General features: G+C 38.1%; 1 protein-coding gene across 2 annotated transcripts in view; it reads left to right on the top strand.

Moving 5' to 3' along the window:
* The first annotated feature begins 13,436 nt into the window (after positions 1 to 13,436).
* Positions 13,437 to 25,339, top strand: part of Ero1b (endoplasmic reticulum oxidoreductase 1 beta) — a 54,564-nt gene continuing 42,661 nt past the window's right edge. For both annotated transcript variants that reach the window (XM_013156464.3, XM_013156463.3), the window contains exons 1-2: positions 13,437 to 13,777; positions 21,508 to 21,627. In XM_013156464.3, coding sequence (XP_013011918.1) covers positions 13,676 to 13,777; positions 21,508 to 21,627 — 222 coding nt within the window. In that variant the 5' untranslated portion in view covers positions 13,437 to 13,675. The remainder of the gene's footprint in view (positions 13,778 to 21,507; positions 21,628 to 25,339) is intronic.

The following is a 25,339-nucleotide window of genomic DNA, read 5'->3' as shown; positions in this document are numbered from 1 at the left end:
AAATGTCTGCAAATAGCAAGGAATTGGTACCACCAAATCCCAGCTCTTATTTCACTTTGTCCCTACCAAAGAAAGACAAGTATTACTGCTCTTGCTTTGTGAGGATATATAAACAGAGGTTGTATGAGGCTGTATAAACAGAGGTTAGGTGATTTGATTATTAGATTGTGCTACTAAAAACTACTTGGGTAGAAAAATGACTAGAAGTTGAATTTTTGAAAGCAGTTTACCAGGAAAGGGCATCACTATTCTTTTCCTCTTGTTGAGCAAATTCTTCTTCTACTTCTGTCAGGAGTGACTGAAGCTGGAGAACCATCCCACACGCTGGCTGGAGCGAGGCTGGTCCTGAAAACAAACAACACCCAAGGTAAGCCAGGTGAACAAGTTGCACCAGTATAGAGAACCCCAAGTCCTTAAGTTGCTGTGCAGGCAGATTGCTAGACAATGGGTGACATTCATTTCCTTAAATGCACTGTATTAGTTGAGCGATCCCTTTCCTTGCATCGGGTGTGAGGGCTCCACCTGATGCCAGCCTTCTGTGTCTTGTCTTTATTTCTTCATCTTCTCGCTGTCTTTCATGGTCTCACCCTAGAAGTCTGAGAGTGGCACAGGCCATGATATACTTCCTCTAAAGGGCCCCCGGCTGTAGTTTGGTTCTGAACTGTCCCTCAGGACCCATGTATCAAAGGTTTGCTTTCCAGAGCAACAATTTTGGTAGAATGTAGAACCTTTAAAAGACAGGGTCTGAGGGGAAAAAATGACATCACTGGAAATATGTCCTCAGAAGGGATACTGGCCCTTCCTCTTGTCTCTCTTTTGCTACCCAACCACAAAAAGGTAAGCAGCTTCCTCCGCCACCTGCTGCTGTCATGATGTTCTGCCTCACTGCAGTCCCAATGCATCAGGTCCAACTGATCAAGGACTGACATCTCTGACTCTAGGAGCTAAAATAAACCTTATTCTTTTATTTTTAGAATTATCTTAGGTATTTTACTATAGTAATTGAAAGTTTATTTACACACTTATCTTTTCTTTATTTGGTACTGGGAATTGAACTCAGAACCTTGCACTTGCCAGGCAGACACTTGTGATGCTTAGCTATATCCCCAGCACTACACAATTATCTTTGCCTAAAAAGAAAAACTTGACCATGTTTCAATGGAAATTAAGCATTGCCAGGATCAGTGTCCCTTAAGGTTCCTTTAATCAGTTGTGTTATCAAATTGACATTTCAAGAAATTTTTCCAGAGACTTTTCTCAAAGTCTGAATTTAGGGCTACTTGCATGAAAGTTAAGTAAAATAGACAGATACCTGGCTTAATCTATCCCCCAATTCACTCCCAAATGTTCTGGCAATTGCTCACTTTCATCTGTTTAAGTAAAAGCAGCCTTATTTGTATGAAGATACTGATTCTAGGCAGATACCTGGCTTAGGCTGGGTCTCAAAATTTGAAACAGATTCAGGATATTATACTCTTATTCTGGAAAAAATCTGAAGAGGCCACCATGCTGTGTTAACATAGACTGATAAGCCAAGAAAGTTCTTGCATAATGAGAAAAGCCGAAGTAGACATTAGAGAAGGGTAGACAGATGGGAAACACTGACGTCTTCCAGGGATTTGAGACTCTAATTCCAACTTATTCCTGCAGGCTGGCTATTTCCTTACTTTGTGGTCTACGAGTTAGTATTACTCTTCCATCTCTGTAACACATTCTTCCTTTCCAAAAAAATTAGTCTACTATACACCTATTAATTCTCCCCCATAACATAAAATTGCTTTTCTATATGCTAATGGATGAAAAGGGAGATTAATACAGAAGCATATGTTTCTTTAATAGTTCCAGGCTCTGAGGGCTTGGTAATTTTAGCAAAAGTAACTTTGCTTCCCAGATCAGTCTGATCTTTGCCAGGGTTTCTTTTCTGCCATATTCTAGGTGTCCACCAGATTATCCCTGTTCTAAGAGATCATGTAGTAGGGAATCATTGTTTACTGGATAATAAATTGCTTACTTTGAGTTGACGATATTGTGATATTTACATTTTATCTGTGTGTGCGTGCATGTGCACCTGTGTTACTGGAGATTGAACTCAGCTATATATTCCCAGCCATTTTTTTTTATTTTGAAAAAGTTCTTGCTAAATTTCACAGACTGAGGTCAAACTCGTGGTCCTCCTGCCTCAGTTTCCTGGAGTACTGGAATTATAAGTGTGTGCCACCACACCTGGCTACACTTTACTTCTTGAATCTTATTAAACAGTGGCATAAATCTGAAGAATGCTTTCCCTCCATACTTTCTTGCTGCCTAAGGCAGCAGGAAAATCCTCCATTCATTGCTTTGTTTTAGCTATTCAAATAAAGGCCCTGGTCTTATCCTGAGCCAGGGGATTGTGCTATTCTCACTGTACAAAAGGTTAATTTTGTACCTGAGGACATTTATGCATTATAGGCTGGATAATGCTTGGTATAAAGTCCATGCTGTTATTCATTCATTGAACAAATAATTATTGAGTTAGTTCTATGTGTCAGATATATGCTGCATGCTGCGATTATAGCAGAGGACATCAGACAAATATCCTCAACCCCAGGAATCTTATATTTACTTGAAAATAAAGGGAATAAACAAGTATAATACCAATGTGCTGGCAGATATGATGTCCATCTATATATTCCCAGAGTATAGTTTTATAGTATACATGTTGTAATTCAGTGAGACCAGATCCCCATATCACAAAAGAAAACAATTGTGTGTAGGGTTGGGACGGAAACACAAGCATTCATTCTGTAAGTAGTTACTGTGTCTTAACATCCTTCAGAATCCTGATAATGCTGCAGACTCTTTTGTTATTTCTGATTTGCCCAAAGAAACTAGGTTGCTGCAAGATTTAAAATCCCACTGTCTTGGTTCATAATTTTGGTCAGAATAAGGTGGATAATCATTAACATTTAATAAGATAATTGAACACAATTACTCTTCAAAGCATACCATGCAGACAAAATGAAGAAAGACCACTTTCAATTAATGGATTTGATGTACAGTTTTCATTTACAAGGTTAGAATGAATTCCAGCAGATGAAAACTTTTCCATTTGTGACATAAACCTCAAGCAGGAAAGTTTATTTAAAAAATTATTTCAATGGAGGAAAGAAGAATGAATTGATGGAGTGTAGGAAGTTTTTAGGGTGGTGAAACTATTCTTTTATCATTCTGCAGTGCCACATACTTTTATCAAAACCCATAGAATGCAAAACATTGAAGAACTTTAAGGTAAGCTATAAACTTTGTTGGTAATGGTGTAGCTCTCTGATTGACTATACCAAGTGCATCACTCTGGCGATGATGTTGATAGTAGGCGAGCTGTGTGTGTGTGGGAGGTGTGTATGGAACACTCTGTACTTTCTAGTTACTTTTACTGTGGATCTAAAACTACTCTCTAAAAGACAGACTATTTATAAAATGATTTCACAAAACTTTCCAATGTAAACATGTTTGTGAATAAGTAGAACTTCTGATTTTCAGAATGTTCTTTTTATTTACAATCTTCGAGCCATTTTTTAATAAATTTGTAAATATCTTCAGTTTTTATTTTTTATTAGTACATGTTTATATTACATAATGATTGCATTCCTTACGTGGTGTTGGTACATGGACATAACACATTTTAATTCCTTTTTCATCTTCATCGCCTCTCCTTCCTCCATCTTTTGATCATCTTCCTATTAATCTTTTATTTTGCTCTTTGTCTTTAAGGTTTCTCATAGAAGAGAGACTGGTATTTAAGCTTGTGTGGCTGATTTATTTTACTTAACATGATGATTTTAAGGCACATCCATTTTCCTACAAATAATGCAAGTTTATCTTCCCTCTTGGCAGAGTACACAGAGTTTAAAAAGTACACCAAAGTCATTTGATAGGAGAACCTCTATATTAAACTATTTTGCATAGTATAGGATCACTACTGAGTGTTTTGTCATGTAGAATAAAACAAAACATCAAATTCATTGATTAATTTGTAAAAATTCTTTTTTAAAAAAGCAGCACAGATTTTAAGGCAGACCAGCAACACAGATTTTAAGAGAGCCTCGAGACCAACTAAAAACTGGGAGAAAGGTTCTCTCAGGTAGCTACAAAAGTACTTACAGTAATTGGAGATTTTTTGATTATTTCATAACATGGCACCAATTGCAGACTCATGAAAACAGGTAGAATTTTCTAAGAAGTAGTCAGACAAAGGGATATAGCTGAGTGATAGAGTGCTTGTCTAGTGTACATTAAGCTCTTGGTTTGATCCTCATTACCACAAAAGAGGTAGGAAAAGGGAGGGAGGGAGGGAGGAAGAGGGTGGCAGGAAGGAGGAAGCAAGCCAGATGATTTTATGGGCTAACAGAATACAAAGTGAACCCCCAAATCACAGGAAAAAGAAGAGGCATAATTGGCAAATTCGTGCTTCGAGGACTAGATGATTACCTAGAATGTAATTTAGTACAGTGGCTCATCCTGTTCCTGTGGGTAACTGGATAGTCACAAAGAAAGAGGATTCCATTCAGATTCCAACTGGAAGTAGTTTTAGGTAAGAGGTACTTCAAGTGCTTTGCAGAGTGTGTGCTAAGCTTGTCTTCTTCTAGAAAATAAAGCACATGGTTTTTGATATAGCATTCTAGATGCAAGATGGTTGCCCTGCACAAAAAGAAAATTCTCAAAGAATAAGGCTATGAGATATCATCAGAAGTCACTAAATAGGACCATGGAAATAATATAAAATGGGAACCAGCAATAGATGATTCTGAAGAGCCAAATGGAATTCAAATCCAAGTCAAGGTGTTGACAAGTGAGAGACAATGACACCCAGGAGGTTAGGGTCCTGGCTGACCAGAAGTTATGGCTTGTATCTAGTTTCTCCCCAAAGCCTCAATGTGGTTATAGGTGGAGCTTTTTGTGTGTAGCTAGATCTGAAGTGTGTGATACTGGGATTAAGGATGTGATGCTGGATTGATTCATGATCTGATACTAGGATTAAGGGTGCCGCACCCTATGTGTGAGTAGAATATAAAGGACAGGAAGAGGGTTGCTGCTCTTGCTTGCTGCGACTGCTTCTGTTGCTGCTGCTTGTCTTCTTCTGCCTCATGTCTGCTCTGCAAGGCCCCTCTGCCATGTACCCCGCCTTGGAGCCAGCTGATTATGGACTGAAACTTCTACATACTGTGAGCCAACACAATCCTACTCACTTTAACTTTAAATGTTGAGTATTTTGTCTCAGCAATGGGAAAAGTAATTACAACATTAGGGCTGCACAGTAGTGACCACACTGGACTGAGGACTGGGAAGAGAGATAGTGTGTGTGTGTGTGTGTGTGTGTGTGTGTGTGTGTGTGTGTGTGAGAGAGAGAGAGAGAGAGAGAGAGAGAGAGAGAGAGAGAGAGAAAGAGAGAGTCAGAGTGTAGAAGCAGCTGCAACACAAGGCAAGGACTTAGCAACTGTTTGGAATCAAGGAGCATACTCAATCAAATTCTGAGAAAATAATTTGGAAACTTCTTGAGTTTTCCAGTGACTTGGGGTACAGATTAGCAAAAAGCAAGGACTCAAATGATGCCAGCACAGAACCACCCAGCAAACCTCTAAAACACCCTTGACCTCTTCTGCCTATTCCTCTCTGCAGCCCTCATCATTAGGGCACCCATGATTTGTGAAAACATTTGAAGTGTTAGTCCTCATTGTGATCAGTGCTGTACCTATATATGGAATAGGAGAGAAAAGAAGAATAGTTAGAAACCAAGTTGTCCCAATGTGCAAGTGCTTACATACAATTTTATGATTGTATAAAGACTTTTGCATTTTAGAAATTAGGTGGGAGCTGGAAATTAGTAGATTATGATTTTAGTTTTCCCAAATTTCCCCTCCTCCATCAAATCATATATTAATATTTAGCATATTATACTTGTTATACAAAAGAAGGTTTTATCCAAATTGCATATATCCCCTTGTAAACTCATTTAGAAATAACAATACTTTTAACTGATTCAAGTTTATCAGCCTTAACGCTACTAAAAATACTTTGAGAGTGTCACAGCTGAGTAAACATTAAGGAAAAACAAGAAATACGTTAGATAGAATAACTAGAAAAACCCTAAGCCAGCCAAGTTCTTTGAATTTGATCACTTTTAATCCTTACTGTCAAAAGAAAAGGGGAAAAATCCCCTCAGTAAAATGCAGAAATGTGATCCCTAAGCAAAAGTTCCCCTATTATTGAGTCACAGGTGGAAACTCATTTTTTTTTTTTTTTAGTGCCATGGTCAGTTGTTGACACACCAGGGCGATCTACAAACACAGTTGTTTAAACATAACAGATTACCATTACTTCATGGATGCATTAATCACAATTCAGCTTGTTATCAGGAGAGAAAATTACTTGTGCTATTAAATTTTTACCCCATTACCTTGATTTTTATTTAGAGCCATTCACCAGTGATTTTCTTCTTTATAAGAAGTCACAAGTTAACCAAGCTGGAATGTCATCAAAGAAACACAATATACTTGATGATATCTTGAAAATGTAAATACTTGCTGCAATTTTGTTAATTCACGAAGTTTCTAAATTCACGGCAATCTATTCAAGGTAATTTTTAAACTTTTGCTTCAAACCCACCCCAATATGTATAGACACGTCAAGCAGTGTTTGGGGAAAATGTTTTGTGTGTTTTGTTTTTTCATAGACCATCTCACTCTGTAGCTCAGGCTAGCCTTAAATTCACTCTGTATCCCAGTCTGGCCTCAAACTTGCTGCAATCCTTCTGCCTCAGTCTCCTTAGCACTGGGAATATAGGTTCCATACAAGAGCTGGTGAGGAAAGCTCTTGAAGTGATAGTTTCTAGTGATTGGCCTCTACTACAGTGATGAGTCTCTTACTCCTTCAGCCTTTCTGATAGTCCCCAAGTACTGTATACTCCTTTGCCTAAATGAAAGACTGCTGCTTTCGTTTCAATGCATTTTCCAAGAATGTTCCTTTCCAATGAAGTGACTGTCTTGCCCTCCACAGAAATTGTTCAGTGACCCTACCTTTAGCATTTGTTCTGAAACAGATATCCTTTAAGATAAATTGAGATTATAAACAACATTAGCTAGTCAATCCACTAATATTTACTAACCACTATTTTTAGAAATTAAGACAGAACAACAGAAAATATAGTATAAGAAGATATGATCTATTAGAACTTTGCACAGGTGATGGGCTAGAATGTACACAGCCACAGGAAAAGCTAACACTGACTGAATGTCATAGGTAGAAGCTGTCGTAGGACTTTAATGACTCTAGGAAATGGAAATGAAATAGTCAGGCTGTCCTCAGAGGAGACATGAAATGAGAAGGGGAGAGAAATATAATGATAAAGAATGGGCAGAATCATTTATATTTGAGAATAAAACAGTGAATCTTCAATAACTATAAGCCTATTTTTGTACATAGTGCCTATGTGACATTTACAGTATGAATAAGGTTAGTTTTAACCAAGTATATTTGACTATACTACTGTCAATTTGAAAAAGTTAAACACAAGTTATGCTTGATTGTATTTGGCTTCATTTGGAACCACAGAAAATGCAGTAATAGCTGGCCGAGGTAGAATTACCATCTATGCTGTTTGTTCCCCCAGGTTAGCTCCTGTAATTAATCCCAACTAAATCAATAATGAATGATCATTGTTGCGTAGGAAGTTTTAATGATTGTCATGGCTGGACCTGACCCTTCTCAGTCTAATAGATCTAGGAGGCTCGTAAATTCTTCCCTTTAAAAATATAGTTTGTAGGAGCCAACCTTCCAGCTTGTACCTGACTGAGGAATGATGAGGATGAAAAAACAAAGAGACACAGAAATAGGTTAAAATGTGGGGGCTGTCGGGGCCTTTGTCTCCCTTCGACAAAGCACCCCGCATGACCAGTGTGCTCTATTTTTATTCATTCAAACATGGGCACAAGCAATTAGAATACAACAGGATTTATCTGCCTCCTACCATCCATGGTACACGTCTAGGTAGGTAAACAACAGGATCTCAGCTGTATTAACTTTCCCTGCCACGTGTCAGCACACACACTACCTGTCTCCCTAGTGCTCTGAGAAGAGGCCAATTAGGCCTTAATTTTCCTATTTGGTCTCCCACAGCGGTCAGTTTTTCTGTACCTTAGTTCCAGATAATTAGGTTTATGCAACCCAAGCAGTGTTAGTAAATCATAAATTACATTATCTACAAGAACATAGGTTTTTTTTTGTTTTGTTTTGTTTTTTTACTTCTGCTTGGCCAGTGTCCTGATTTGTGCTTTTTGGTGTACCACAACCAGAACATCTATGATAATTTAATTAATGTACAAATACAAGCTAAGTAAAGAAAGTGCACTCAAAAGAAGTACAGGTAAAAGAATGACTTTCTGAAGGAGACATTTATTGCTTTTGTCTGATCAGCATCCCTTCTCTATTGATGATAAAGGATAGCAGCCTTGCTGTTTATTTGTAAAACTTCCTCTTGCCATTCCTTGAAGTCTTAAGGGGTTGCCAAGCAAAGTTCTTGGTCTATCTCCCCAAGCTAAACTCTATGAAAATTTGAATCTTAAGAGGAGAGACAAATAACAAAAACAGGTTGAAAATTATTAATACAATGGCAGTGACCTGGAAAGACTGTCCATTAGTTCCTATTCCTGAGTTCCCTAATTGTATCCTGATGAATTTGCCTTTCCAGAGATGTGAGTAATGAAACCTTCTTCAGTATTTTGAGTCCACATGTTTTTTCATTTGGTACACTGCTTATTATTTTTAAGTTAAGGTAGAGCTGGGGGGGGGGCGGGTTGCATGTGGCTTACAATAAAAAGGGATTAGTTAGCCTTCCTGTTTCAATTTCTAGCCAGGTATGTATTAGAGACAGAAAGGTTCAAATTAAGCATTCTTGGCAGGAAGCAGGGGTGACAGCATATCAGTGATTCTCAAAATGTTGGATTTGGCATAGTTGATTTTAGGGAAAAAAAGAGGTAAACAGAAGCAGCCAGGGTGACAGAACAAAGAAAAGACAGTCTGCTCACAAAGAAAAAATCCCCTCACACTACTCATAACGATAACACCAAAACAGACAGGCATCAATATGAATGCATTTTGGTTCACTTATGTCTTATGACAAATACCTATTTCTAATTTCACATACAATGAAAAACCCCCATTTGTACTCACAAGTTGTGTGTCAGGCTTCTGAGCTGAAAAAAAGAAAAAAAAAAAAAGAAGAAGAGAATGTTATTGTTGTTGTTGCCTGCAAGATAGTTGACTCCTGGACCACAGTTCCTTGTCTATTTTCTTCCCATCAGCCAACCACTCAAATTGTTCAATGTCATGTGCTGAAGGGTTCTGATCTATAGACCATAGATTCAGACCTTGGTATGAGAGAGCTTTTAAAGGGGTTGAGATTTTAAAATAGGAAAGTTTGTAATCCAATGTCTTAAAATTTAAAATTAAAACATTATTGATGGAAGCCTGGCTGGAAGACAGCAAATTTACACTGTGTACCCTTCCATTACATCCCTGATGGTGGGGCTGGTTGGAAGACAGTGAGTCTGTGTTTTGTGCCCTCCTTTATATCCTAGATGGCAGGGCTAGCTAGAAGACAGTGAATTTGAGATCCAGGCTTCCTCCTTTGCATCCTGGAGGGTGGGCTGGCTGGAATAGTGTAAAACCCACAGGAACCCCAAGACCCAGGACAACAGCACAGTGCACAGATGCACACACACACACCTCTCTGGAGGGCAAAGTAATCAATGAGGCCAATGACATGGAAGCATCTGAAGCAGCAGTGAGGAGACAGCAGCTGGACTCTGGAGAACTCTACTGACAGTAAGTAGACCAGTCCCAGCCTCACATCCAGAGACCAACATCAGCACATCTCCGGGATGCAACTAGACATTATCACAGGACTGTAAACCAGATGAAGTGGGTTCTTGGAACAGCTTTAAAGAATCAGCTACATCTGGAGACGTCCCTGAGGAAAAGAAATCACTTTTCCTCTTTGAGAGAAGCCTCAATATTAGTGATAGAGCTATATATCACAGAAGGTTGGTGGGCATCAACAGACAAAATTTAGAAAAAGAGGAGGTGGAGAAGGGCAAGATGCAGCCACAGGACCCCCCCCTCCCCCCCCCCCGACTTCCAGCCTACCAGGACAGGCCTGGAACTCAATAAGATAGATGAAGGTGGAAGTCAAATACTGGACCTTTCTGAACGATAGCAACAGAAGTGGAAAAGGGCATAAAGAAAATGATCTCTCAGGTACAAAAAGAAATTTTGCTTAAAATTAATCATATTAGAGAAGACACAAATAAAAGAATAGATTACCTTAGAAAAAGATGAAAACAAAAAATGCCCAACATAGGAGAGAAATAGGATCCATGAATCAGATATAAAAAGAGATCCAGGAGATTAAAATCTCCATTGAAAGTACATGCAACAGATTGAATGAAGGAAAGGATAGAATTTCAAAGCTTAAACTGAATTGCAGTCAGTGATCATGAAAAGAAAGGTATCAAAAATAGCAACTGACTATAAGAAACCAATCCAATAGTACAAAATGAAGCAAAGAAGAACACAAGATTGATTGTGGTCAGTGAGCAATTAGACACCTGGAGACAGCACAAATGCCATAACAATCATAAATATATATGTGCCTAATATAGGAGCACCCAACTACATAAGATAGTTATTGGTAGACATGGAAAATCAAATAAACAATGACACAATTGCAACAGGAGATCTCACTACCACATTGTCAACTAGACAGAGAGATCGATCAACTAGGCAGAAAATCAGGCAAGAAATATCAGAGCCAAGAACACTGGTTTGGAGGAACCCAGGTGCCTAGTCCAATCACCTACACCAAGGGTCTGGCAGCAAAGGCAGGAAGGAAGCACCCAGGATGCAACAGTGGGCTGATTCAGAGAAACCCAGGAAAATATCAAGAGGAAGAAGTAAAATACAATCTCAGAACTCCAGCTCACACAGAACAAGTTTAGGAGACACAATAGACATGGTAGACATAGTAGAAATTAGAAGTCATACATCTGAAACTTCTGGAAAGATAACAACTGAAATAAAGAAGTAACAGTCCTTGTATTGATTGGTTAATTTTACATGTCTATGTCTGATGTCTGTAGGGCTATTTTGAAGATAACATAGTATATTATGGTAGCCATTGTTGATTTCCTATTATCTTGTTTTGAAGTCCTATATCATTTTCATTGTTTTGTTTTGTTTGATTTTATTATGTCTGAAGGTATGGGAAGCTATTTTGAAGATAACAAGATATATTATGGTAGCCACTGTTGACTTCCTATTATCTTGTTTTGAGACTTCTCTTTCATTGTTTTGTTTTGATTTATTGTTTTGTTTGATTTTATTATGTCTGATAGTATGGGCAGCTATTTTGAAGATAACAAGAGACATTATGATAGCCATTGCTGATTTTGTATTGTCTTGTTTTGAAGTCCTCTATCACTTTGTTTTATTCTGATTGGTTTTATTCTGTTTTGTTTGATTTTGTTATCTCTGATGGTATGGACAAGCTGTTTTGAAGGTGACAGCAGGCATTGTGTTTACGGTTGTTGATTTCTTATTATCTTGTTTTGACATGCTGTATCACTTTCATTGTTTTGCTTTGATTAAATTTGTTCTGCTTTGTTTTGTTTGGTTTTATTCTTATTTTGGTTTTATTCTTTTTAAAATAAAAATTTTTAAAAATTTTGTGTAACAAAATTTCACATAGTATGTGTTGTTAATGTCCAGTGCAGCACAAAAGACTCATAAGGGTCCACTGGATTCCCGTGAAAGCAAAACGCTATTTTCTTATCCAAAATATTTATACATTGGGCAAAGGGGAAGGAGTGGATTAAAAGTACAGGTTTAGCAGAGAAAAAAAGAGGAGACATGGAGACATAACTGGAAGGATCAAGAATTTTTATGTTTTTAAGCTCTGAAATATCTAGACATGTTTGGAGGCAAAAGAGAAAGAGCCACTGCAGAGGAAAGGGATCAACAGAGCTGGCTCTATGGGCAAGGGGCCTTTGAATTCACCCAGGGCCTTACATTTGACTTAATTCTTTACTGTCACTCTTGAATTTTTTTCATTATGCCCCATAGGTTCTGTAACAGTTCAGGTGGAGAGACATATATGTGAAAGTACGCTGAAAGATGTGAAGCACACATTTGGGAGGCTGCTTAATTGCCCCCCACAAATGTCCATTCCCTAATCTTCCGAAGTGGTGAATGCTTTGCCTCATATGGCAAGAGATTTTGCCATTGTGACTAAGAATTTTTAGATAAGGAGATTATCCTCTGTTATCTGGTAAATTCAAAGTAATCTCTTTAGGTGAAGGAAGCAACAGCATTAGGGTCAGAAAGACAAGGCATATGACAATGGAAGCAGAAGCAAAGGAGATGTAACCTTGTGATGCGAAGTCATGGGTTGGGACTGCAGGTGACTTTTAGAAGCTGGACACTAGGTAAGGAAACATATTGTCTCCGGGAATTTACAAAAGGAATGCAGCCTTGCTGACCCACTTTGGTCTTCTGACATCTAGAATATGTTTGTTTTTAGTCACATTGGTAGTAATTAGTTATAGTGGCAGTTAGAAAGTACTACATACTAGGTAAATCCAAGCACTAGTTTTGTAGAAACCCAGAGTACTGGTAAAGTTCACAGCATTATTGATACCTCCTGCTACGTGCTGGGTAATATTCTAAGCCCTTTATGTATATTACTTATGTAATCTTAATATTTGAGATTGGAATTAAGGCCACATAGCTAATTAGAATGTGTTACATTTGAAATTTCAGTCTAGTTTGTCATCCAAGTTTTTATATACGTTTATCCTCATTTCCCTATAAACTTTTAGCTTTGTTTTCATGTTTTAATATGCGTTATATTTGCATATGTCAATATATCAATGGGGGGATAGGTTGGTGCAGGAGATGATACCTTGGACGTGTAAAATCAAAGAGGTGAATCTACCCGACTGAACTAGACGACTTTTTAAGGTAACTGTAGTTTGTGAGGCTACAGTGAAGAAGACAATCGCTTAAATTGCAGTTCTGACTTGAGTAAGTCCTTGGTGAGTCCTGACTCCTGGTGGCCACGAGGGGACAAGGACCTTCTTGGGATGCCCTCTATCTTGTTTCCCTAACAACCAGAGAGGGGTGCGGCTTTGGCAAGCCAACTCCGAAGAGGACCCCCATCCCCCGCCCTCTCGGTGTTTTGCAGCCCTCGTGGTTGCGCCTCATTGGCCGCCACGGAGCCCGGCCCCGAGGAGGCGGAGCAGCCTCCTTAGCGCTACCCTGCGGTTAGCTGGGCCTCCGACTCCGCCTTCCAGTCGCAGGGGCCGCCGGGACCACAACTCCCAGAAGGCTCTGCGTCGGGGCGTGGCCTCGGCCTCGGACGCCGGGGGCGGGGCCACCCGGGCATGAAGCGGGGGCGCGCGGCACTGCTACCTTAGAAGCCGCCACTACCAGGCGCCCGGCAGTATCCACCGCCTCGGGTCGGCGCGCAGACCTCTACCTCTGGGGGAGCTCTGCCGCCGACTCGGTCCCCTACGGTCATCGCTCGGGCCGCCCTCGGTTCCCGGCCCCTGAGGGGCCCGGCTGTCCGCGGAGGGGGGAGGCCAGCATGAGCCGGGGGCTCCGCCGGGCCGGCGCCGGGCAGGGGGCGGCGGCCGCAGTGCAGCTGTTAGTCACCCTCAGCTTCCTTCCGAGCGTCGTCGAGGCCCAGGTAAGCCCGGAGAGGGTCCACCCGGCAACTCGCCGACGGTCGAGCCGGCTGCTAACGGGCCGCACATCAGCCGGGTGCAGGTGCGAGGGAAAAGCTGGGGCACCGACTGGTCCGTCCAATGCAGGAAACGTCTGCGAACCCTGGCGTGCGCGTGGATGGCGACATCCAGGGTGCTGGCACTCAGGAGAGGAAGATGGTAATGGTCCCCTGAACCGTTGCGGTTCTTATTCTTGTAGTTTTTGGCGGCCAGGAGTGTGGCGGGAGACGGGACGGGCGGAACATCTCGGCTGCCTGTAGGGAACGCATCCGAGTGTCGCCCTTCCCTTCGGGAGTTCCTGAAGCCAGCCGGGAGTCCGCGGAACCCGAGGAGCCCCACTCCTGGCCGCCCTGAGAGTGGGTTGGGAGGAGGACAAAACTTGAGTTCTTTGATTTTGTGCACTAGCGATTCCTTGGCTTTTGGCCCTGCTCAGTATCGCTTTGTTTTTACCCTCTTGCCTTTTGTCTCTTTAAGTGGATCTGACAGTGAGGTGCTAGCGGCACCGTAAGCTAGAGTTTGGAGGTGTCTCCGTGAAGTGATTAAAAGCAGTCCTCTTGTCATCGTAGAAACCTGAAGGTTAGCCGACCAGAACCTTTTGCCAGGAGAGCTGTGTTTACTTCTTTTTTATTCAGTAGAATTTGAATAGATTGCCAGGTGCTGTTGTCTCCTCTGCACCTGCTGCTAAGTGGTGGAACTGCTCAGAGCCAAAAAGAGTGCCTCAGGTGGCTTGATAATAAGGGGAGATGCCATTTGAAGCAATTAATGCTCATCTCTAAGAAAAATTGACGGTAACTCTTGAGTGTAACCGCGTAAACATGTTTTTCTGGCTTTATTCAGATATTCTCCAATGGTTTTGTGGTGCTCAGCACCAAATCCCTGAATGATTATTTCATTTATGTTCATGTTTGAGTAGTTTTAAAATGATTTGACACAAATGAGTAAACTTTTGATACTGAGCTGGTTAAGGTAGGATCTCTGGCCCTGCTTCCATCTGTACTGATTGAGTGGTTCTAGAATGGGACCCAGGAATCAACATTTAAACAGACCTTGGAAGTAATTGTAATGCAGTTATTCTTAAGTCCCACTTGAAAAACACTTAACTAGTAGAATTCTGGAGATATCTATTGAACTTAGAAAACATAAATTTTCCAAATTATCTTTGAAAAAGTTATTTCCTGGTTACTAGTTGAATGTTTGTGTTTGGAATTTACATTTAGATACTTTTCTTTCTTTTTCTTTTTTTTTTTTTTTTTTTTTTTTTTTTGTGTCTTTTTCTTTTTTATCGGTACCAGGGATTGAACTCACAACTGCCTGCTTGCAAGGCAGGCACTTATGCCGCTGAGCTAAATCCCCAGCCCCTTAGATACTTTTCTAAAACGAAAGTTCTCACTTTTTAACATAACATTAATTATATACTTTATGAGAAGTCTAAAGCTTCATTAAGGTTTTTTCATCTACTGCTAATTATATGTAATTAATATTTTATAATTGCATCTATACTTCTAATTTCCTTTAACTACATATAGGTAATTCAGCACTTAAAGATTTGTGCATATTCAAAGTAGCATTTGCCAGGTAGTCATCTAAAATAGTTATCTTTGTTTTTGTTTCCAGGGGGACTTTCTGATATAGTTTGACCATATTTTAGATAACCTGTAACATGCTTAAATATGCATGATCTCCTTTTCTCTGAACATTTCTCAGAAATGAGGCCATTGTGTTGACTGAAGTCTAGAGAATTTAAATGTTGAGTGAGTGACATTAAATTGACATTCCTCACTATACCACATATCAGTGTTTACTTCTCTGGAGAATAGAGAAGCAAAAAGAGACCAGGAAAATCAAAAAGTGGAACTAAGTCAGGTTTTTCCCCCCATTTCTTGCATGTATTAGATTGGTAGAAAAAGGAAAGGGAAGCATTAGAATCTTTGAAAAATCTCTATTCAAGATAAAAGTCATTGGGCCGGGGGTTTAGCTCAGTGGCATAAGTGCCTGCCTGGCAAGCACACAGTCATGAGTTCGATCCCCAGCACCCTCCCCCTAAAAAAGATAAAAGTAATTTAAGGAAATAGGTAACTTTAATAGATCTCCTTGCATTTAAAGCATAAAAATATTTTTAGCACATATAATGATATATTTCTCATGCCCCATTATAAATGGAGATATGCTTTGTAGTATGGCAAAACACTAGGAACTAAAGGCATAGAGCTGCAAGTGATAATCTGAAAAACTATGTACAGTAATTGTGGTCAGATATGTTTGAAGTCCTTCTAAATGACTTTCTGAGGTGGCATAAAATCAAGGAATACACAGAATCCCCCACCAAATGAAGTGCCAGAAACTTGAGACTCAAATAGTGGTGTACTAGTCTATGATTTTTTTAGTGTTTTCCCCAAACCCTGAAGACTTTGAACTCCTGCTTTATAACCTACATAGGTGTGGAGTGTCTGCCCAGAGAAAGGAAACCGGTAAGAGACCCCACAATAAAGCCTAGATTCTAAAAAGTTACATCTTCAGTTTAAGAGTAAATGAGAAATGCACTACAAGTAAGGAGAAAGTAACAAAACTTGCTGGAGGAGTGAGAAAATAATCCTCTGAAAAAAGTGTAACCTTATCTAAGTTCAAGATCAATTTTAAGCTATTTGTGCTAGAAATGATTCAGGTAGAAAATTTAATTTGTGAAAGTTGGGGCTGGGGATTTAGCTCAGCAGCGTAAGCACCTGCCTTGCAAGCAGGCGGTCGTGAGTTCGATCCCTGGTACCGATAAAAATGAAAAAGACAAAAAAAAAAAAAAAATGAAAGTCATGTTTGTATTCCCCAGGAGACAAGGAAAAGCAAGCATCAGTCTCCTTGATACATTTATTTTCAACTTAAGCCCTAAAGGAGTCCCAAAGATAAAGTGCCAAGAAGAATAAATAAGTAGATTTTAAAAGATCACAAAATACATAAGAAAATAGGGCTCCAGAAATCAGGTTTAGTCCCTGACCTATAGGTCACTTACAATTTTGCAGTTTTCTTTTAAATTTTACAGCGATGCAAAACAAGTGTATTCAGATAAAACTACTTCAAGTTTTAAATTGTAATCTTTTCCTAGATGAGCTCAGATATTCTCTCCATGCTGGACAGTGGCAGTGACCTTTAGGTCTCTATTGCATGAACTGTCAGCCATATGAGCCAGAGGGTAAACAGCTGGAGCTCCACAGTGTATTGTGTATCTCAGCTATGATATACAGTTGGTTAGGTGTCTCAAATGCATTTCCACTTGATATTTTCAATTTCAATGGGTTTATCAGGACGTATTCTTATAAATTGAGCAACTACATTACAAACAACAAAAATTTATGGGACAGGTAATTTAATATCACTTTAAAGAAAAAGAGAAGCTTGAAAATATGAAAAAGAACAAGATTTTAAAGACTGAAAAGATGTAAAAATAGAAGTATTAGAAACAAAACAAAGCTCAGTGGTGGACTGATTATACCTAGGTGAAGAAATGATTATTCAGTTAAACAGCCATTTTGTGTCTTTTCTCTCTCTTTGAGCCCCATTTTCTTCGATCTGCACCCTCACTAACAGAATTGGAGTAACCAGGAAAGAATTTTCCCACAATAACTGACATCATTCACTTACTATCCCTTACCCACATATTTTGATATCCAGTTGCTAACCATGATGAGCTGTTTATGTTGTCAAAGGGCAGTCCCTCCACGTAAATTAGGTCCCAGTTCCTCTTTCCCATTCAAGGACTTAGTTCCACCAGCCTTCTCTTTCCCTCCTGGATCAGTTTTTCCTTCTCTGAAGCATAGTTCAATAATAGAACACTTGCCTAGTATGTGCAAGACCCTAGATTAGAACCACAGCACATTTTTTAAAAAAATTATTCTACTTTTTTCAAGTTCTGAACTCACCTATTCTTTCTGCTTCTGCATCATTTTTTCTCTCACTCTCTGGAAAAACTCAAGAGTTATCTTTATTTCTTCTGTTTTGGTTCTCCTATTCTCATTCCAGTCATACTTTTGATCCTCCATTCCTCTAAAATTGATCTTGTTAAAATCACCAGGGCCTTTGTTGGTAAGTTCTTAAATCTCAGCTTTACCTATTAGCAGCAATTTTCAAAGCTCAATGCTAGCTCTCCTTGGCTTCCAGAATACAACATTTCAGTAGTTTCTGTCCTGTCCAGTGGGCCAGTCTTAGTATCCTTTCCTTGTTCTTGCCCTTGCCTGCCAACCATTTGGACTTCAGAGTTTGAATCTTGTACCATTTCTTCTATTTTGGCTTACTGGTCACTTTCAAATTTAAATCTCCAGAGTAGAAGTCTCAGCCCTAGATCTTTATATTTTACCATTTTTCAACCTCTCAGTTGAAAGTATCTCGGTTTTGAGTATTAAGAACCAAACTCCTGATCCTTTCCTTAAATTTGCTCTTCTCAAGATCTTTTCCCCCTGTCAGATATGCTCCAGTGAACCAGCCTCCCTGTTCTTCAAGCAGAGCAACTGTGTTCTTGCCTTAAGGCCATTGTGTGAGATACAATAACAATGTTTAAATTTTTAAAATTTATTACAGCAAAAGACATACTGCTACTAATACCTCTCATATTATTCCCTCTTGCTTTAAACACATTCCCATTGGTTTTGGTGATGTATCTTTTACTGTAGTATTTTAAAAATTTAGGCATTCACCATACTTTTTGATTCCCTCTTACTGTTTCTTCTACAAAGAGCACTCGGTATGCATAAAATTCACTGTCTTTGTTTCTTTCTGCTAAAGTGTCATTTTATCAAACAGGTTCCCTTATCTAAAATATTCTTCAGCTCTGGTCATATAATGTACAAGTGAAACCTTTTGTTCCTTATCTGTTACTCCCTATGCCTTTCATCCTTTGCTTAAAACTCTCTACTGTCTTCCTCTCTTACTCAGTGTGACATACTATAAAAAATGTATTTAGTATTTGTTTCTGATTCCTGGCACATGTCTCCTAAAATACTTTCGTACTTACTAGATTGCATACATTAATATCAAATATTGGGGAAGACTGTTTTGGAAATCAACCTGTCATTTCCTAGTAAAACTGAACATGTACTTATAGCAATTCCATTTCTAATCATATAACCTGGAGAAATTATCGCACATGTATACTAAGATGTATATTGTTGTTTATCCAAACCTGAAAACATGCATTAGTTTTAGTTGTATTAAATTGTATTAGTTGCCTGTTGCTGTTATAACAAATTGTTATAGACTTAGTGACCAAAAAGAATATACACATATTAATCTTGTAGTTCTGGGGCAAGATTTTGAAGATGGATTGTAGAAGGTTAAAATTAAGATGTCAGCAAGATTATTTTGCTTATAGAGACTAGAATGGTTCCCTGCCTTTTTCAAGCTTCTAGACGGCTTCTGTTTGGCTATTGTCTTTCTTCTCCATCTTCAAAGCCAACTGTGTACCATCTTACAATTTTTCTTTTTGAACCCAACACTTCTGTCTCTGTTTTATAAAGAATTTTATGACTATAATGTTTTAACATAAATACTCCAGTAAGTCTTCCCATTTCAAGATGCTTAATTACAATTTTAAAGTTTCTTTTGCCATGTAAAGTAACATATGGAAAGTTTCAGAAATTAGGGCATGAACATTGTGGGGAAGGCATTATTCTTTCTGATATATAGATCAACAGTAGAATGAATATATTGTGATATTTTTATATAATGTTACACTTTTAATAGTAAAACTAATTATGAAAAGATACTAAAATAAAATGATAGTAACAGAGGCACATTACAGAAGAATTCACATATTAGATTTCATTAGTATTAAAGTTCAAAAATGTAGAAAACCTCAAAGTATATTGCTTAGGGATATATTACCAAAAAAAGGAAAGTATGGGTTTTTTTTTCTTCAATTAAGGGATTGAATCCAGAGTTTTTATGCTGAACTATATCCCTAGTCCTTTTTGTTAACTTTGAAACGTGGTGTCACCAAGTTACTGAGTTGCACAGTCTAGGCTCAAACTTGCAGTCCTCTTGTCTAAGCCTCCTAGAGTGCTGGAATTACTGCTGTGTCTATCATACTCAGCCTAAGAGATAATGTCTTGCTGTGTTGGCCTTGAACTCCTGGGTCTAGCCTCCTAAATTGGACATAGTCAGCAATTCAAGAAATAGCAATTACTAGGAACAATATTTTATTTATTTATTTATTTATTTATTTTTGGTACAGATCGAACTCATGATCTCGTGCTTGCCAGGCAGGCACTTATGCCACTGAGCTAAAACCTGATCCCGGAACAGTATTTTAAAGCCAAATATTTTTGTTTGTATTTTGATTTTGCTTTTCTGTTGTTATGTAGGGGGCTAGAATTTGGAGTCCTGTGTGAGTACTGAGAGTAATGGAATGAGATTTGCAAGTTAGTGATGGGATCCTAGAAAATGGGATAGGAAAGCATAAAGAATCCCAAGAGCTGAAGTTCTTGATAATGATCTCTTATGCTTTATCTCAAGATGATATAGCAGGGAGTTTGGAGATACATTTATGCCTAGGGAGAAAAGAAAAGAAACAGCTGGCAAGGACTGGTTTCCATTTCCTGATAACCACTTGCGTGTGTTCCTCTTGTGGACTTTATGAATTACCTGCTTCAGACCAAGCCCCATTCTTATTTTTAATTGAAAAATTGACTTGTAAGTCCATATACAGTTATAAGAAATAGTACAGATAAATGCTCTGTACCCTTCAGTTATCCTATTGTATCATCTTATAAACATACATAGTACAGTGATATAACCTGAACATTGCCATTGATTGGTATCTCATTTAGATTCCCCGTTTTTCTTGCACATGTACATGTTAGTTCTATATAGCTGTATCATGAGTAGCTGTGTGTATCCACGACAGCAAAGATATTGAGTGGTTTGTTGCCACAAGCATCCATCCTGTTGCTTTTTTATATAACCATATTACCTCATTCCCACTTCACTCCACCTCATTCCCCCTCCACTCCACCTCCCATCCCTAAGCCCTGGCAACAATCTCTTTTTACATTTCTAAAATTTTTCATTTAAAAAATATTGTGTAAGTGGAGCCATATAGTTTGTAAACTTTTGGAGTTGGCGTTTTTTCTCAGAATAATTCCTAGAAGATTCATTCAAATTGTTGCATAACACTGAGTCCAATTTTTAGTTCAGTTGAATGTTTTATGGAATTTTTGTACTCTAAAGTCACTTTGTAAATAACAATTTTTCTTGGATTAGTGGATATTTTAGTTAGTAGGGGAATGAATTTCAAACTTTTGGAAAACTAATTTAAGTTTGCTAAACTTTAATTTCCTTACATGTAAAATTAGGATATTATAGGATACTTCTAAAGAGTAAAGCATGACATATTAAAGGTCTTAGCAATGTGCCTGTCACATAGGTTAGCTACTTGGAATTTATATATGTTTAGGAAAGAGAAGGAGAGTTTAGTCTTTTATTTTGAGCACTAAGAAGTTTTAGTTTTTCAGGGTGGGCATGATCTTCATACTTTTGTATCAGTGACCATAGTAAAGCAGCATAAGTAGCTGCTTTAATGTTACGAATCTTAATTAGCAAAAACTGGCTATCTTGAATGAACAAATGATTCTTTTGTATCGTAATACAGATTTGTTAAGGTTGAAACATCAATAATTTACATATTTTAAATTTTTATTTATGTGAATTCTAGGTGGCTGGAGTCCTGGATGATTGCTTGTGTGATGTTGACAGCATTGATAACTTCAACAACTACAAGATCTTCCCCAAAATAAAAAAATTGCAAGAACGAGACTATTTCCGTTATTACAAGGTAAGGTTATAAGTTTCATTCTGTTGATGCCAAAAGTTTTTCTATAGCAGTCTGTGGAAGTGACTTTATGACCCTTTTGAAAACCCGTTTTAACTCCCTTGAACAGCCTGTGCGTGTCTTTTGTTATTTGAATGTATTCAGAATCATAGTGATTCTTAATTAATTAATCACTGAGAATCTCAGCCTCCATGCTGTGTTTGGAGATTTCTCTATCTCTCACTTTTGGTTTCAAGACAGAGACTCTTTCCTTTACAGCAACTGAAAATGCCAGGGACTGAGTTCATCAGCCTCCCTTTAATGTAGATTCTGTCATGTAGACCCATCTACCTAGGCTTCAAGTTGGGCTGTACACTAGCAGTCTTAGCAGTACAAAGTGACATAACAGCAAATATGCATTGCTTAGTACCCTGTGAGAGCTGGCAAAACAGGGCAAAGCTACAGGAAACACTGTATGCAGTATCTATAGTAATATGCAGGATTGGATCTTAAATCTAGTAACTCTATCCTAAACCTACATGAAATACCAATAATACCTGAGAGACCACAGCAGTCTTCAAATAATGCAATTAGCAATATTCAAAAGGATAGTTATTCTAAATTTTTGAAAAGTGTTTTAAAAGTTGCTGTTAGGCTTTGCCTTTGCTTTTGCATTCAGGATTCAGTTGGTTTATAATTTCTTTGATTTTAGTGTTTATTCTAAAAACTGAGCATGATTTTCTTTTTATCTTAATTTTATGTAGACTATCAATTCTTCAAATATTTTTAAGGGTAAAATGTTCAGTCTTTTGGCAATTTTAAGTTGTGCAGGAGGATAAATTAGAAAGTTAAAGATCCATTCAGTACCAAGAATATCTTAAAAAGGGGTGACTATTTCTTTTCTTTCTACAGTTATAGCTGGGTATGGTGGCACATGTATGTAATCTCATCATTTGTGAAGCTGAGCCAGGATGATCACTAGGAATTTGAGGCTAACCTGAACTATATCATAAGACCTATCTCAAAATAAACAATACAAAAAATTGATTATAAGTGTAGATTTTAGTGTATTTCAGATTTTAGTGTATTATAAGTGTATTTCAAAGAGAAATCTATATCTAAACCTGTTATCTTGTTTTTTTGTTTGTCTGTCTGTTTGAGACAGGGTCTTGCTGTGTAGTTCAGGTTGGCCTTGAGTTGACTATGTGTAGGGTAGGCTGGTCCTGAACTCATAACAATCAGAAATGTGCCACCATGCTTGGCTAAACCTGTTTTGTGTGTGTGTGTGTATACTGCTGGTGATTAAACCCAAGGGCTTGTGTGTACAGTGCAGGGCTCTACTCTTGAGCCTCATCTGTTGCCCCTTAAACCTGTTTTCTTAATCTAGGGATATTGCATATAAATTACTGCCACCACTGAATCCGAATCTATTCTGTATTTATAGTTGCTGTTATCCTTCTTATTATTAGATTGAATTGTATGCAGTTGTTACTTTTATATTTCAAAAATTATTGAATACACACTTTTATATAGTTCAGACTAATATAATGGAGGAAGCATTCATTTAATTAAAAACTGCACCTTCAAAGGTGGCCAGACTACATTTCCAGTGACTATTGTGACTATTCATTCTTTCTCTCTTCCTTTTGGTATTGCATCTTCTATTTATATATCCCTACAAGTCCTGGTAAATAGAATCACTCAGATATTTCAACAAATGAATATCTTGTTAACTTTCACACCAAAAGTTTTTAGTATTATCCACATTTTTCAAATGAAGAAATAATGGTTTAGATATCATAGGTAGGGCATTTTTGTTGGCTAGGAAAACAAGTTAATTAAGAAAAGATAGTAGTTTACAAAATTGAATGACAAATTGAGAAAGCATACTTTAGAACATAGTGGTATTTTGGTACTGGTTATTAATTGGTTCCAGGAGGTATGACAAGTACCAAACAAATTGTTTTGCTGAAAAGGGTAGTGGGTCATGAGGCAGTCAACAACGATAAATTCTAGCTTGTGTTTTGAGTACCAAACAAATGATGAATACTGGGACACAATTTTTGAGTTAAATTGCATCAGGGGCCAATTTGAATTTCAAAGAGGATGAGTACTAAGGTGCGTATAACTGTAGATGAAATTAAAAGAATGAGCACTAGTAATAATTAAAGGCAAAATTTTGGATCAAATTAATCTAATTCTCATATTTTACAACACTTTATCCAAGAGGTAAGAATCTTGATTGTTCTAGGTAAAGTCATGTGACCTTTGACCAAAGGTCAAGAAAGGATAACTTTGTCAATAGTCTCATTCACATGAATATAAGAGGAGTCATTATTTCTCAAAGGTAAATTCGGGGACTACTACATAAGGAAACATGGGTGTTGGATAGGCAAAAATAGCAATATGCCACTTGGCTACCCAACATATAGTCTTTTCTCTCCTCTCATGCATGTAGTTTAAAAATGTACTAACTAACAGAGTGAAATTGTTTTATATATAACCAAAACATACTCCTGTCCTTTCCCAAAGGAAGGTAGTGTCCTGATTTATGAGTGTCCTCAGCTTATGAGTCTAAGATTTGCTCTTCTAATTCTGTCAACCTATGAAAGATGTAGAAAGGAAATTTAACCAGTCAATGCATGAAATTCAACCACTTCATATAATACAGGCAAACAAAGCTAAGAGAAGAGGTTCATTTCAGTCATACACATGCATACTTCTGATTAAGCAAGCAAGGAAATATAGGAAGAAACAACCATCTGCTTTTATGTAGCTGGTCAATTGATTGCTATACCTGGTATTTATAACTTTTCCTTTGTATTATCCTACTATGTATGGTTTTTTGTTTAAATGTCCCCCTAAAGCCTCATGCAGTCATGGTGGGCCTTTCAAAGGCAGCTGAATCTAGTGTTTATGATTGGTTCATTGTCTAGCGCTGGGATTGGTGGTGTAAGTGGGGCATCTGCCCTGGGACAGGTTGCCAGCGTACAATGTAAGAGAAGGAAGGTGATGGGGTTTTTGCCCTTTTTCCCTTTTTGCACTTGTCACTTCTGGTATTTGCTACAGCCACCATGTTGCCTCTCAGCCATGCCACCCTGACTTGGATCCAGCCAATTATGGACTGAAACCTCTACAAATTGTGAGCTAAATCTTTCCTTCTTCAATTTGGGTGTCAAGTATTATGTCTCAGTAACAAGAGAAAAGTAACCAGTGTGTATTTCTTTCATTCCTTTTCTCACTACTTAATTATTTTTGGGATGAGGTATTGTTGTGGAGCCCAAGATGGTCTGGAACTTGCTTTGTATACCAAGCTGTGCTTGAACTCAGTTTTTCTGCCTCAAACTGCCAAGTGCTGGGATTATAGGAATGCACTACCATGCTTGGCTCTGATGAAATATTTATTGGAAGAGTAATTTGTGGTAGCCTCTAGTCTAGGTAGTTCTGTGGATACAGTAGTGAATAAAACAAAGCTTTTGCTCTGATCAGGGAAACAGTACATGTACTTTCAGATGATTATAGGATAAATATTATGGAGAAAAGAAAAGCAAGATAAAAAAGATAGTGATGATGGAGAGAAAAAAGGCAGATAACCCTATTTTAATGAAGGTGATCAGGAAAGAAAGATCACCTTTCTGTTGCTGGGGCAAAATACTTGACACACATAACTTAAAAGGAGAGAAAGTTTATGTAACTCATGGTTTCAGAAGTCTTAATCCATGGTCACCTGACTTAA

This window comes from Cavia porcellus, unplaced genomic scaffold (assembly GCF_034190915.1).
Source record: "Cavia porcellus strain 051 isolate PalLab524CR breed Dunkin Hartley unplaced genomic scaffold, mCavPor4.1 scaffold_13, whole genome shotgun sequence".
Taxonomy (NCBI): domain Eukaryota; kingdom Metazoa; phylum Chordata; class Mammalia; order Rodentia; family Caviidae; genus Cavia; species Cavia porcellus.
This window is presented reverse-complemented; position numbering and strand designations above follow the sequence as displayed.